A 14,059-nucleotide genomic window follows, 5' to 3' on the forward strand; every position below is an offset into this window, starting at 1 on the left:
TTACTTTGGAAGTGTCTTGGAATATGTATATCAGTTATAGGTGGCTTGTATGTATTTCTTCTTGGGTGAAATGAAAAATTTAATTATATGAAAAAAATGCAAATTGCTGCCAACTGTGTTAACTGTGAGAGAGTTGCATTATCTTCTAACATAAATTGTCAGTGAATTGAAGAAAAGACGTTTTGGAAGCTGATCTGATTACTGTCAGGGAAAGTGCTCAAACTCAATTGTTGGCAAATGTCCAGTACCCATCACTGAACGATCATCACCTCATCATTCAGTCTTCTCAACTGACATGCAAAACAACATCCAAATATTCATTGCACATCTGTGCTGGACAGATTATGCATTAGCAATTCAAATCAATTCAATGTACAGGCAGTTTCTGTAAAGGCGTCTGTTTGGGTGAGATGCCTTGTTGTCTGGGATGGATAATAAGGCAACTCTGTCTAATCTTGGAGAACAATCAACCCATCTTGAGAAGGTGACTGACTACGTATGCTCTTGCCCTGACAGCACTAGAACAATGGCCCCATAATGCACTTGACTCAGCTGGTAATAAAATCTACTTTTGATTAGCAGCCATGGCTTGTGTCAATCACTGTATGATGTACCATTGTCCTCTGGTCCTGAACACAGTTTATTTACAGGGAAACAAAAGCTTTTTGGATATGGCTGCTGCCCAGAGATTGCAAAATAGATTGAGCTGTCAGCTTCACACACTAGATGAAGATTAATGAGTTGTGCAGACAATAAATATGAAGCAATGACCATAAATATGCTAATAGGTATTATCCATATACACTATAATTGCTACAAAAATTAAAAAGTAGTGTAAAGGAAGTAGGTCAGAGGGTGACAGATAGATAATCTTGGATGCTGAAGATCTTTGGTTCAGTCAGATTCTCTACAGGTTTATTTCCTTCAATTAGACTCTTCAAAAGAATAATTGTTTAAAAGCTGTTTGAATAATCTCTTTTGAAACAGAGGTTTATGGGAAAATGTTTATGAAAAAGTGTCTTCGATGAACACGTTATTGGACTGAAAAAGGTGACTACCGAAAGCAGAGATTAATGTCTGTGATCAGCTGCCTGGCTTTACTATGAGGTAAATATCTTGAAGTGGCGCACTAGTGGGGACTGTAAGGAAAATATACTGAAGAGACACAGCAGCTTATATCCACAGACACAAGTGATTAAGGTCATTCCAAGCAAAATATAGAGGAGTTGCCTGCACATCTCATTGCATTTGTTTGTTCGGTGTTTTCAGCATAGCACGCTTTTCTGGTTTTTTTCCTTTTTTTTTGTTTGGTGTCCTTTTTTGTTTGTTTTGTTTTGTTTCGTGGTTTTGGGGTTTTTTTTTAACTGAAGAAGGGAAGGATGCCCGTGGCTCAAATTTTTAGAGTGCTTCCAATCAAGCCTCTGGTTTTCCAATTTGTTTTAACGAGCACACAGTCTAGTTTTTTGGCACTTAAGGATTTAATTTGAACCTGAAACTCAGAGAGTTAAACATCAAACTGTGTTAGCTATATGTGTAAGTGCTTCAGCACCTAAGGCTACTGAAATTGTAGTGACACTGAAAATAAAGGCAGTCATACTCTTGGGACTCATGGCCTTGACTCCCTGTTCTCTGAGGCTTAGAAGTGTCACTGGATGATTTTCAGGTCAGCTCACACCAGCTATCTCCTCTCCTCAGATTTTTAGCTTCTGGAATGGAGTAGCTAACTTACTCAGATATTCTCCCAGATCCAATTTATTGTTATAATGTCAGGCTTGGTGATATAAAGATGTTGTTTCCTCTTCCTTCCATACTCTAACTAGAAGTTGCATCAGTTTGGCTCTTCAATTATCACTGCTTGGATTTTTGGCAAACGGTCCACAAAGGCTTAAAACTGCCTTACTGCTTCTCTGCCAGGCTCCTTGAAAACACAGCTGAATATCAACTACACTTACCTAGCATCTTGAAAGTTACCCCTTCTAATCAGAAATGCCAGTAAAACAAAGAAAAAAAGGTAGAGGATCATTTAGAAAAATGTCTCACACAAAGCTGGCAGGTGAAAGGAGAAGCATGTCTTTCTGGATGAATTGGTGAAGAGAGAGGACCCTTGGAAGCTGCAGGCTCAAGGACTGTGTTCTTTTTCCCAATCCCACATCAGCAGTGACACTGGGTCTTTTTAAGCTGGAGGCTGTGATGTTCATGTAGCATGTTACCAGGGCACAACAAGGTGCTGTCCCACCAAGAGAGGTGGGTCCAGAGGTGATAAGCAGGTTGAACCAAGAGCCCAAGTCATCAGGCAAGTTTGTAGAAGCAACTCCAAGGTCAAGCCAGAAACACGCATCAACAAATTGCATTCAGGTCTGGTGATAGCAGCCAGGGACAATCACAGTCCAGCAGTTCCTGGGCAAGTTGATCCTTGCTAATCAGGCAGATCCAAGGTCAAGCCATGAAGGCAGGCTGTGGCTCAGTCTGTCTCAGTGAAGTATGGTTGTGATGGAGCTGCAGAGAAGTGCACTGACAGCATTGTTCAGGCAGGGTCTGAAGGCCCAGGGGAGGCCATGGCTGTTAAGACCTAATGGCAGACCCAGTCCTGACCCAAGAGATTGACCTTGTTTTCATTCATTTTCATACAAGAGATTGTTCCAAGTTTTCATAATAAGCTGAAAACGCATAAAAGCAAACCCCCTCCAGGTCAGAACTTCTCCATAACTTACATCTGCTGTGCCACAGCAGCACGAAGAGCATGGAGGTAAGCAGAACTCAGCTGTTTTAGGACTGTGTCATCTGTGCCTACGCACATGTCCCTCATCTAGCTCACTGCAACCACATGGCAGATTTTAGAGCCACCTCCTTTCTGACCAGGTCCATGGCACACTTGTAAACAGAGGCTTCCCTTGAATCCCTTCAGTGGCTTCCTTCTCCTTAATACACTGAGTTTTTTCATCCTATTTTTATGAGACTACTATTAATTTCTTCTTTTCCTGCTTATCTGCTGATGTCTCTTCCAATCTGGATTGCCTTGAGGCATTTTGTTTGCAATAAAACTTTTATTTTATCTGATTTTGACTACTTTTAGTTTAACAGCTTTGTGTGTATTCATTATGAATTGTGTTTTAGGATTGAGTAAAATGTCATCTCATATAGAGTCTCTGCAACTTATGAAGCCTTCATTTCCCATGGCTTTGCCAGATTTCACCATCATTTCCTGATGGGCTATTTGGAATATTAAATAAATTGTATTAATGATGCACCAAAAGATTTTACCAGCTTTGAAGGAAGGATCTGTAGCAATATGTACAAAAAAAGTGACATTTTTTGTTTTATTGTAACTTTGAAGGACTAGAGCATTCATTGTCCTATTCTTACATGGAATTTTACTTGCATGTGAGCTCCAACTTTAGGTATTTTACAACATTAAGTAATTCAAAATGATAAATGAGAGACCTGAGAAATTATGGGGCTAGAGATGCATGATAATCACAGAAACCCTAATGCAAGCAGAGTAGAAAACAAAAATATCAAACATTAGAATTGAAGAAAACAATATATGAATTAAAGAAAAGCTGAATGAAAGGAAAGAGTTAAAAGAGCATTGCTGCTCAGGGGTACATGTCCTACTACTCAGATAAATAGCACATATAAGAAGAGAGGAATGGGCTTTGTATCGTTCGTTCTATAATCCACATTTGTACAAGATATACATATTATACTACTGTGAAAATGTTGTATTTTTATTCTGTGCAATTCCACTTTGAGATCCATTCCTGCAGTAGTGTGACTTAATCAGATATTCCTCCTTACCTAAGGGAGGAGGCCCATGGATTTTTAATGAGCCTTATTTAAGATACTGGCTAAGAAAAGCTGTAATAAAGGAGTGTGTGCCATTTGCAAAGGCCTGTTCATTAAAGATGGAGGATCTGCTCCAGGAGGATTTGCATGAGGAAGAACAAAACATCCGTGTCAGTCTGCTCATATGACACAAGGTCCACTCAGAGTTCCTTCCATATAGAAATCAATTCCAACCATCTGTTTTCAGTTGGATTCTGATTTCCAGCTGCCTCTAAATCAGTGTTTTTAGTGGTAACCATACCACAGTTGAACTCTGGGAACCATAACCAACTCAAGCTGCAGTTTCTGCATGACCACATAGTTGCTTCCTTTTTGCCTCTGGTCTTTACTCAGAGTTGCATGAATTCTTAAAACCAGGGGCTATCTTCTACAGGTGTGATTCAGTACAATATTGTGCAATGCAAAAGAGTAAAAAAGTGAAGTTCTTAGCCACATCAGTTACCAACCTATGATTCATAGACTATTGATTTGGTTTAGCAGCATAAGAGGAAACTAGTTGATTTGCCTAAATTTCAACCTTGGAACAGCAATAAAAAGGCCTGTTCATAAAGTTCAGTTTCTTTTTCTGGATGAGGATAAGTTTCAGTTTCCATTCTTCCTGGTTATGGCATCAGTTTCATTTCTCCACTGTTACCTAGGCAGTGTATAAAATGACTGGCTGAGTCTTGCAGTACTTCACCAGACTTCTCCCACCAGAGAGAAAAATGTCTGATCAGAACGTCCACAATGCTGGTTTCACTCCCTCCGGGATCTCTGGAGGATCTCTTGCTTCATCAATGATGTCCCGAGAAGCAACAGCATCTGGAGGAGGTGTGCCTTCTGGAGGACCCACTTCTACTCTCCAGCAAATGGGTATGAGCAATTCTGTGTGTGTGTGGTTTTGCAGTTCAGTGCATAGGGTCAAACAATTTTTTCTCCTTGAAAATAGCTTGCCAAGTAATTGCTTCTTTCCTACATTCCCATATTGCACTGAAGACAAAAGATTCTTACATTTAGCTCCATGTTATGAGTGGGATGCTATTAAGGGTGTTTTCTGTGTATGTACATATGCATGAATGAACACATACATATGTGGTATTCATGAGGTCTTGCACAGTGTTTATTTGAAGTTTGTGCTGTCTCTCTATTCTGCTAGGAATCATCAATAATATGGAAAGTCATGGTAGCAATAAGCAACAACGCACTTATGCAAGAACATGATCTGTGTAGCTACATTTCATATAAATTATCAGATTTCCCTTGCTCTTTACTCACACACATCCATACAGGGAGAACTCGTAAAACCTTATGCAAATGCTGTAGCAGAGGGAAATAAGCTGTAGTTGAGGAGTTGAATTCACAAAGGGAATATATACAAATCCTTGACAGCACGTATGTAAGTACTAAAATAAGGCATAGCTGCCTTTCACATGAGCTAATGCTGCAGGTGTTTGCTGTTCTGTTGCATGCACAGAACAGTCCCTGACCAGACGACTCTTAGCAGCTTGCCACTTGTTTAACCCCAGATCCCGTGGGATTCATACACAAGGTATTCTCCCTGCCAGACCTGCCTGTGTGACCTGATTCAGCAGGTGTTCTCTAAACAGGCATGACTGCACAGAACACAGTGCCCCATGCAATCCTGCTTTACCCAGCAGCTCATTAATTAGCTCGCTGGCCTCGGATAAAGGCTTCAAAACCCTTTTTGCATTAGGGGTCCAACACGTTTTCCAAGCATTAGGAATATGCTAACCAACAGGCTGGTTATACTTGTGGATCTCTGCCATATTGGTCAACCACTGGTCTACTCCTTTCACAGTAAGCAGGTAGAAATCTCTTGAAGGATTGAGCTGAACCTGACTCCTCCAGCCATAAAACAGGTGGTTGGCTAGGTAAGCTGGCTAGGGTCTTTTAATAGTAAAAAATGTGATAGGCTTGATTGAGAGGAAGGAAGTTGGGGGGAGAAAGAGAGGGTTAAGATATGATTTACATTTCTGCAATATTATTCATAGTGTGAGGCCCTCTAGACAGTGAGGGAATAAGTGGCATAAGGGTCATTTAGAGATATGCTGCATGTGACTCCTGTGAGGCATTTTTTAATTTTTACTTTGTATGATTTGATAAGTGAGTTTAGATTGGTGAATACTGTGTTTATTGAATATTCAGTAGCAAAGAGCTTAAGGGATGGTAGCAGCCGAGGGACAGAATACAAGAGAGTCAGGAAAGGAGGGGGACAGAGAATGCAAAGAGCAGGAGAGCTGCTCTCAGGCACCACACTGCCTTAGCAGCAGAAGTACTGGTACATAGGAGATGCCAGTTACTCACTCTAGTCATACACCAGAGTCAGCTGCACATGCTTGCCTTCTGTTACAGATAAGGGTGGTACAGCAGTTCTCAGCACACCCATAACCAGTGGCAAACTCTTCAGTGGTCATGTCCTATAGAGAGTGTGAAGTGGTCATTTTTAAGCCAAAAGACTAAAGACTGGTATCCCTCCATGTGCCAAGAATCATTATAGGAGAGAGAGAAACAAAGTAAACATTTAACAATGCCCAGTTTTATTCTTGCAATGTCTGTATTAAACATTGACTTCTATGAAAACCACTGTTTTGGTGAAGAGAAATCTGCATGACTCAAGAAAACCTTAGCCATGCCGACAGGAGATACTCCAAAAGAGCTTTTATCCATGTGGAAAATGCTAGCTCTGTAACATTGCCAAGACAGGTGTGAGCTTTGGCTCACTGCAGCAGGAGAGCTTGCCACACATTCTTTGCCTGATTGAGAGCTAAAAGGGCCTGATTTCATTTCCGCAGGTGCTCACTGAAATCTCTCCAAACACGTCTTCTTAACCTTTTCATTCAGACTGTAACCCTTCCTCCCCCCAGAACAAACATGCTCGAAGGAGCGGCTGATTCTGCAGCAGAGCATGAGTATTGTTCAATATCACTTTACAGAAGATGTTCTAACAAGCTCATCACCAAAATATTTGAGCATCCTCCAGGAATGCTTTAAGCATTATCGCTAACATTTGTCATCGTTAATGCTTTACTTCTCTCCAGGAGGAGGAGAAGAAGATTTTGCAATGGAATATTTTGCTTGGGGCTTCTTTATACTGAAACAAAGACATACATATAAATTGGCCACCGGCTACCAGAGCTTTCACTGTTTGAATTCTACAAGCATCTATTATATACAGGCTTATGTTATAGAAAGTGAAGTGAAAGGGACATATCCATCACCTGGAACAGTAAATGGTGAGGTCTGCAACAATCCTTAGTTTCTGTAGGATTTTGTTCTACAGTCCTCAGGCAGCTCCTCAAAAAAGTGCAATTTCAGCAGAGGTAAACTGTGCTGAAACTATTTTGGATGTCCAGGTTTATCAGAAACAGTCTATGCAATAGTCATAGATTTTCTTTGTGTTCTGGGAACATCCAGAAAAACACTGTGAATATCCTTTCCCAAGGGTGGCAGCTAAACAGCAGTATACTGATAGACCAAGCCAAGTAATCAGCAGCCTCCTTGTCTTTTGATACATTTGCAAGCCTCGAATGTATTTAAAACACAGTAGTTTAGAACTGTCCCATAAGGTTCCTTCCTTTTTCTGTCAGTAACATCTCCTTTGTAACTGTTCTAGGGGCCAGAAGCACAACGCATTCATCAGGTTTTACTAGCAGTGGTATCTCTGGTGGTTCCCAAGCCTCCTACATGATGTCCAAGGAGGCCAGTTCTCATGGAGGTGGAACTCCAAGGGGTGGTACAACTTCCACTGTCCAGTCCATCTGTAAGTAAGAGTTCTCCTGATAAAGATAAATCAACAAATGACTTCTGAGAAGTCAGCACTATTTCAGCTCTAGCATGTATTTACGGGATGAAGGATGTAAATAGGAGAAGTGGCTGAGTTGTACCTGAAGCAATGTTTCTCCTGTTTGTTGGTTTAACCTTGGTGGGAAATGATACTGGGGAATTAGTGGCAAGAGCTATGCCATAAAGTTGCAAAGGTATGAGTGAATTGCAGAGACAGAGATCTGCAACACGTAGTGACAGGCAAAAAAGCCCAATGGATGTTTAGGTTATGCTTCCACCTCAGTGGAAGTTCATGAATTCTTTTTCAAGCACAAATTCAGGCTCAAACCAAGAGTTGCACACTTGAACACACAAAGTAGATTTATTGAGAGGAAACAATGAAACATGACAACGGATTTCTCAGCCTGACAGACAGGAATCATTAGTCCACTACTTGTGGCCTTTTAGAACTGCTTAACTTTCTTTCCTTTAAAGGTAATTAATTGGGTCAAAAGCAGAGAACAACACAAATTTTCTTCATCATCCTGCCAAGTTAATGCAACCTGCACCCATATAAATCAGGGGAAGCCTAGTCTATACCTGAACACATCAGTAAGGAAGCTGTTTGTGGTAGTATGATCAATCCTACAGGGTTAGGAAGGGAATTGGAGACAAGATTGAAGTTGTTCATTTCAAAAAGTGTCTTTCAAAGTGTAGCACAGACCTTTGATTTTTGACCTGGGAATGTTTGTCACCAATGCTTACATAATCTGCATGTTTCCCTGTACTGCAGCTTTGCTTTAAATTGTTCTTACATGTTTCTTTCTATTTGTCCTTAGCAATGGGTGGAAAAGGAGGAAGACACTGAATGGAAGCAAAACATCGATCTAAAAATAAGCTCTGCAAGCAGTTCATCCTTTACCAGCAGCTTTGACTGCTTCTCCCCTTCTTTGGTTTCTCTGTTACTTACATGAAAAGCAAAATCTATTCCACATGCACGAATAAAGTTTCTGTTAAAATTATGTATTCTTGCATTAAATTAGTGGGGACAGAGATGAGGAGCAATTCCTTCCTTGATTAAACATTCTCTGAAGCACAGACTCATACAGTCGCAAGCCAATGAAAGCTAAGGTACTTTGGACTGCATGGTTGTCTTAGAAAAATCCTGGGTTTAGCAACACTTTCCAATTCCAGGTAGCTTGCTTTGTTTATTTTATGAAAAGCGATCATGCTGCAGAAGTCACCCTGCTGGGACCGAGAAGCATAGAAACACTTGGTAAGGGGCATCCAGCAGTTTCCTTCAGATGTACCTCTAATAGTCTATCAAATTAAATTCTACCTAATAAAACATATACATAAGCAAACAAGAATAGGTCCCAAGAAATTTCATACCTCACAGACACGACTGATATTTGTATCCCTCTAGTGTTTCAAAGATCTCTTTCACAATAATATCAAGTCCCTGTTTGTTTGCTGAGAGGGGTCAGTTTTGTCCCAAGAGGACTGAAACCACCCTTGTAAACTTATGACACCTGAGAACATACAAGGAAGAGAACCTATTTTCTCTGGTATCTCTAATTGTTGGAGCTTTTTGCTGTTCCCCACACCTGACTCCTTTTCTTCACATGTACTCATATGATGACATTTCCCCAAATATACATAACATTGCCTATCCCCTATACAAATTCCCACATACATACTACCCCACACTTTCATCTTCCTTCTGTCTTTCTGGCTCCTCATCTTCCTTACCCTATCACCTCCCTCCCTTTGTATTTCTAACAAAATCACACAGTACAGCTTCTCCTTCCCTTTCCGCACCCCAAGGTGGAGGGAATCTCACACCTTCAGCCCAAAAGTTAAGAGGTACTGGATTTGTGGTGCTGCAGTCAGCATTTTTCTCTAACAATTTCTGTCACCCTGCTTGAGAATTTCCATCTCAGCTGCATCTCTCCACAGCTGGAAAATGTGTTCATCCCATGCACCTCATGCTCTCAGATATGGTCTTCTCCCTGGTGCCTAGGCACCTTCCTGAATGGACATGAGAAGTCAATGTTTGCCTCCACTTGCAGCAAAGCTAAATTGAATTATTTGATCAGGGGAGGAATGCTAGAATGGAGGAGAGGCTGATGAATAGGGGAAGAAATGTATCTTCACTTGCTGTGCTATGCAAAGTATTAAAAGCCAAATGAAAAATGAGGTCTTCATTTCATGGGATGGAGCAGCTGTTCTAGCAGGGAATTATCTTGGGCAAACACCTAAATGTAACCAGGAGTTGAAGTTATAAAATCAGAGAAAGATTTAATTTCAAAGAGACCATGGTGTGAGGAGAATGGGGGCAGTTCCCTAGTCTAACCTTCTGCTAGAAGAAGGGTTAATCTGAATTCTATAGATGTTTGGTCAGTCAGGTTTTGAAAATCTTCAAGGAGGCAGATGTCACAGCTTCTCCAGACAGCCTGTTCAAAGGTTTCACCATTTTCACAGTTGAGATTTTTTTGCCTATGTTGAAATAGAATTTCCTTTGTTTAAAAGGATCCAATGGATCATTAAGTCCATGCTTAAAAATGATGTATTTCAGAGTTATCCACTTTAGAGTTTCACCAATAAATATGCTATTCTTAACTGGAACCCAGGCCTGAAAGGGGTGAAGATGGGACTAGAAACATCCTTTGCAGATCTCAGTGCCTCCCAGTGCCACTGCTGGGAACAGACATACTATTCACAAATCTCACACTGTCACATCAACAGGAATGGATGTTTTCTTTCTCCCCACACTTTCTGTACAATTACAGACTTAGACATTTCTTCCACAGTAGCAGTAGCTTATATGTTAACTTTCTTAGTTGAGGATCTTGAACTTTTTTGTTCACTGCGAAGGAGATGCAGTGACATAATCATATGTGGTGTATTTTTATAAGATCACACGCCTTTTAACTTGACTTCATTGGCAGTCTGCAAGCTCACATGCATGTGAAAGCTTCCCTGCTCATTGCCTGATGCTAATTGTAGCTATCTAATTGTAGCATTCTCTAACAAATAAAGAGAAGTAATGAAGAGCACCATGTCTGTGTAAAATGAAAAAAATTACAAATGAAGTTATTACAAAGTAAAATATTGAAGTATTCAGGACTCACAGACAACAACCAGACTTAAGGGTCTGTGAATCTGATGGAGAAAAGTGGGGCATGTGCTCTGAAATTGTATTTTAGATGTAGCTTTCAGTCTTTCTTCCAACTTGTCTCCATTTTTCTCAAGCATCTCTCCAGATCTCAGTCACCTCTCTGCAGCAGTGATTTTCACACATGCCCCAGTCACCATTAAGCACAAGGCAAAAGGTTTGGCTGGACACAAACAATATGATCTGGAAACTGGTGTCACCAGCCCCTGGAGAGGGAAGGGAGGGGGAGGCTGCTGGTTTTACTCTGATGGAGTTTCTGTCTGGTTCTTCTGTTGTAATCACAACCACCTGCTTAAGGCAGACCTGCCTTTCCTTCTCTTCCCACCAAAACACCCTCCAGTTAAGCAATCCCCTTTCCCTCACACTTTCAAACCTGCTCCAAGTCATCCCTGATCCCAGTTATGGCAACAATCTCTCAGGTGCTGCAGGACATCAGCCAGGTGCTGTTTCCCTCTCCTGCCTTGGCTCACCCTCTGTGAGAGCTGTGTTGCTGGTTTGGACTCTGCCCCATGACCTTGTGTCACCTCTGAAAAAGGCTGCAGCAGCTTTGTGAAACAGCTACTGGGGTATAGGTTGAGAAAACTGGCTATATGCCTAAGACCACAGCTAAATATTTCTAAGGCACTTAATGTTCCTTGTTAGTGGTGGATTCACCAAAGTCCTGCCATCTCTTTACAGAGGAAGAAGGGAGCATAAGGGCAGTGTAAGGCAATGTGATTTTGTCTGAGCAGTGATCTACCAACAGATCTTTATTGCCCTCTATGCCCTTAGCACTGGCATGAGTTGGAGCAAGAAGGTCTACCCTGGCTTTTTCCCATTCCCAGATACCCCCATGTACAAATGCCAAGGTACACTCCCAGAGAAGAGCAAGGGCCTTGATTCCCACAAGCAGACATTCAAACACCTGCTTAGCACTAATGATGATGATGCTAAAATGAGTCATAAGAATGAAACTAATAGAAGAATTATAAGAGCTAGTAAAAAAAGTAAAGCATATACATAACTCGTGAGACAATTTTGTAAACTGAAGTATTATCTGAGAAATAAAGTGTGACCATTTCACAGCAATCAAAGACCCTGTTTCTTATTCCTCTGCAGAGGGGGGAGATTTAAAACTGGGTTTCAACTTTAATGTTGTCATTACTTTACCTCGTGTTTTTGGCTTGTTAAAAAATTGGTCCCTTTGGTGAGACTTGACAAAAGGTATTTATGCCTAAAAGAAAGAAACCAAAGCAAAGGTCCTTAATCATGTATCATTTCACTTTTCAGCACATATGTGATTCTGGTGTTACTAGTGTGAATTATTTTCCCATCTTTAGATCTTGTGTTGAGAACTAGCTTACCAATAGCAGGGAGCATCCTCAGCTGCCTTTGAATTCCCTTAACTGAGTCAGCTCTAATAGGTCTACAGGAGAACAAAGATACATGCATCCTCCTGAAAGCCTTGCAGACTGCTCCAGCAAATTCATATGTACAATACTACAAATTAATTATTTACATATTTAACAGAATGTAATTGAAAAGGTCACATAGCAACAAATATGGCAACGTGAATCCCTCATGTCTCTCAATCAATCTTTCCACAACAAATAGGCAGAAAGGGAAAGAAAGGAAAAGAGGCAGCAGTGTGTGATTACCAGAGCAATAGCACCGGAGCAAGACACTGCAGAAAGCACATAGCTCTCTGCACAGAAATCAATTTCTCCCATGGGATGGGGTCGATAGTTGCCTGACAGGACACTATGCAGGCAATTTAATAGCGTTTTATCTAAATGAATCTATTCCTCCCCCCAACTGGCCTCACAGTTCATAAGAAGTCTCTCTTAGTAAAACAGATGTATTTATTTTTTATAATACAACAGGAAAGTATTTGTCATTCTGAAGGCACTGCCATTGTCTATTAAAAATCATTTATCCCTCTTAGTTACTCATTACCCACACCTCTTTCCCAATATTGTTATTCTAATTAGTTAACTCATGCACATGGCCCATAAAAATTACTTTCAGTTACTCTGAAAAGATATTTCTTAGCCCAAAACAGTTTAAACTATAGATCACCCTTTCAGGAAAAATAAACCCACAAAGTAGGCAAACTCAGTTAACTCGAAGAAGTATTGGTTTTCAAAATGGCATTTTTATGCAAGAAAATATCTTTTTTTTGACAAATGATTTATATGCAGAGATTACTTGTCCAGTGTATCTATTTTAATAGTACTTAATAAATAATAAATAATAAAGTCAATCTGATCTTATTAGTGGATATTTGTTTGAAGGAAATGATAATGAATGAGAAACTCTAATAAGCATAATTCCAAGGATGGATCTTTGGCACTCTGGGAGTTTGGTATTGTGCCCCAAAGGCTCTTGTAAATCCAGCTGCAGTTCTTGTTCATCATTTAGAAGATTAGGGGCTGATAAGCGACAGTCAAGCCTTATTAGAACAGGCTAAGGCAACGGGAAACATTAATTGGGTAATTTAATGCACAAGGAGACAATAAATGCCTGCATTGTGGCTCAGATGCTGTTTCCTCTATTGATTTGTTCATGTCTTGTTCTATGAAATTCTCACAAACTCTTGGTGGAGAGAGTGTAAAACACAGCCTAAGCTTAAAAATACCAGAATACTTTTGTCATTTCCTAGGCTTCCCTTTACCCCTTGTGTCACTAAGGGACCCATCAGTAGCACTGCTAATGGAAGCAAAAGAATGAAGACTGCTCCCTTGTCTGAGGACTCTTCCAACAAAGGAGGGGAGAAATCCAAGGTCTAGCAGATATCTGCTAGAATACTGTCTCACCATCTTACTTGTGTTATGGTTTCAACACATCTTGTGCATGCAGCAGGAGCCCTCTGATTCTGGGAGGAGCTCCAGAGCCTCTTTTCCTCTAGAAAGCTAGGAGCACTTAACAAAGTTCTTCTCTTTTTCACCATTCTGGTGGAGATGTAGAAATAGTTGCTGGGCTGATCTTCTTCTGGAAGTAAACAAGATGGGAAGAAGCTTCTGACATGGCTGTTTCTTCCATGTCTAATGCCAGAATTAATCCACTGATGTGAGTGGATCCACTTCTTTTCCTCAGTGGTGAATACTGGAGTCTGTAACACCAAAATCTCTCAGTTATACATAAGCTCCTCGTTTGGATCCCATTCTAAGACTTCTCTAACTCTGAGATATCCTTTGCACAGCTGAGCAGAAGTGAAAAGAGATTCTCTTACAGTGGAAAAAATTCAACATGAGAAAGGGAGAATCTTTCCATTAATTAGCTGACCTAGGCACT

The 14,059-nt window shown here is 40.5% G+C and overlaps 1 protein-coding gene across 1 annotated transcript; it reads left to right on the plus strand.

Annotated features, from left to right (window-relative positions):
• The first annotated feature begins 4,537 nt into the window (after positions 1–4,537).
• Positions 4,538–8,476, plus strand: LOC103811982 (interferon alpha-inducible protein 6-like). Its single transcript, XM_009084989.1, has 3 exons — positions 4,538–4,698; positions 7,460–7,606; positions 8,448–8,476. The coding sequence occupies exons 1-3, from the start codon at positions 4,551–4,553 to the stop codon at positions 8,474–8,476; spliced, it is 324 nt and encodes a 107-aa protein (XP_009083237.1). The 5' UTR covers positions 4,538–4,550.
• The last annotated feature ends 5,583 nt before the right edge of the window (positions 8,477–14,059 follow it).

This window comes from Acanthisitta chloris, unplaced genomic scaffold, assembly GCF_000695815.1.
Source record: "Acanthisitta chloris isolate BGI_N310 unplaced genomic scaffold, ASM69581v1 scaffold26671, whole genome shotgun sequence".
Taxonomy (NCBI): Eukaryota; Metazoa; Chordata; class Aves; order Passeriformes; family Acanthisittidae; genus Acanthisitta; species Acanthisitta chloris.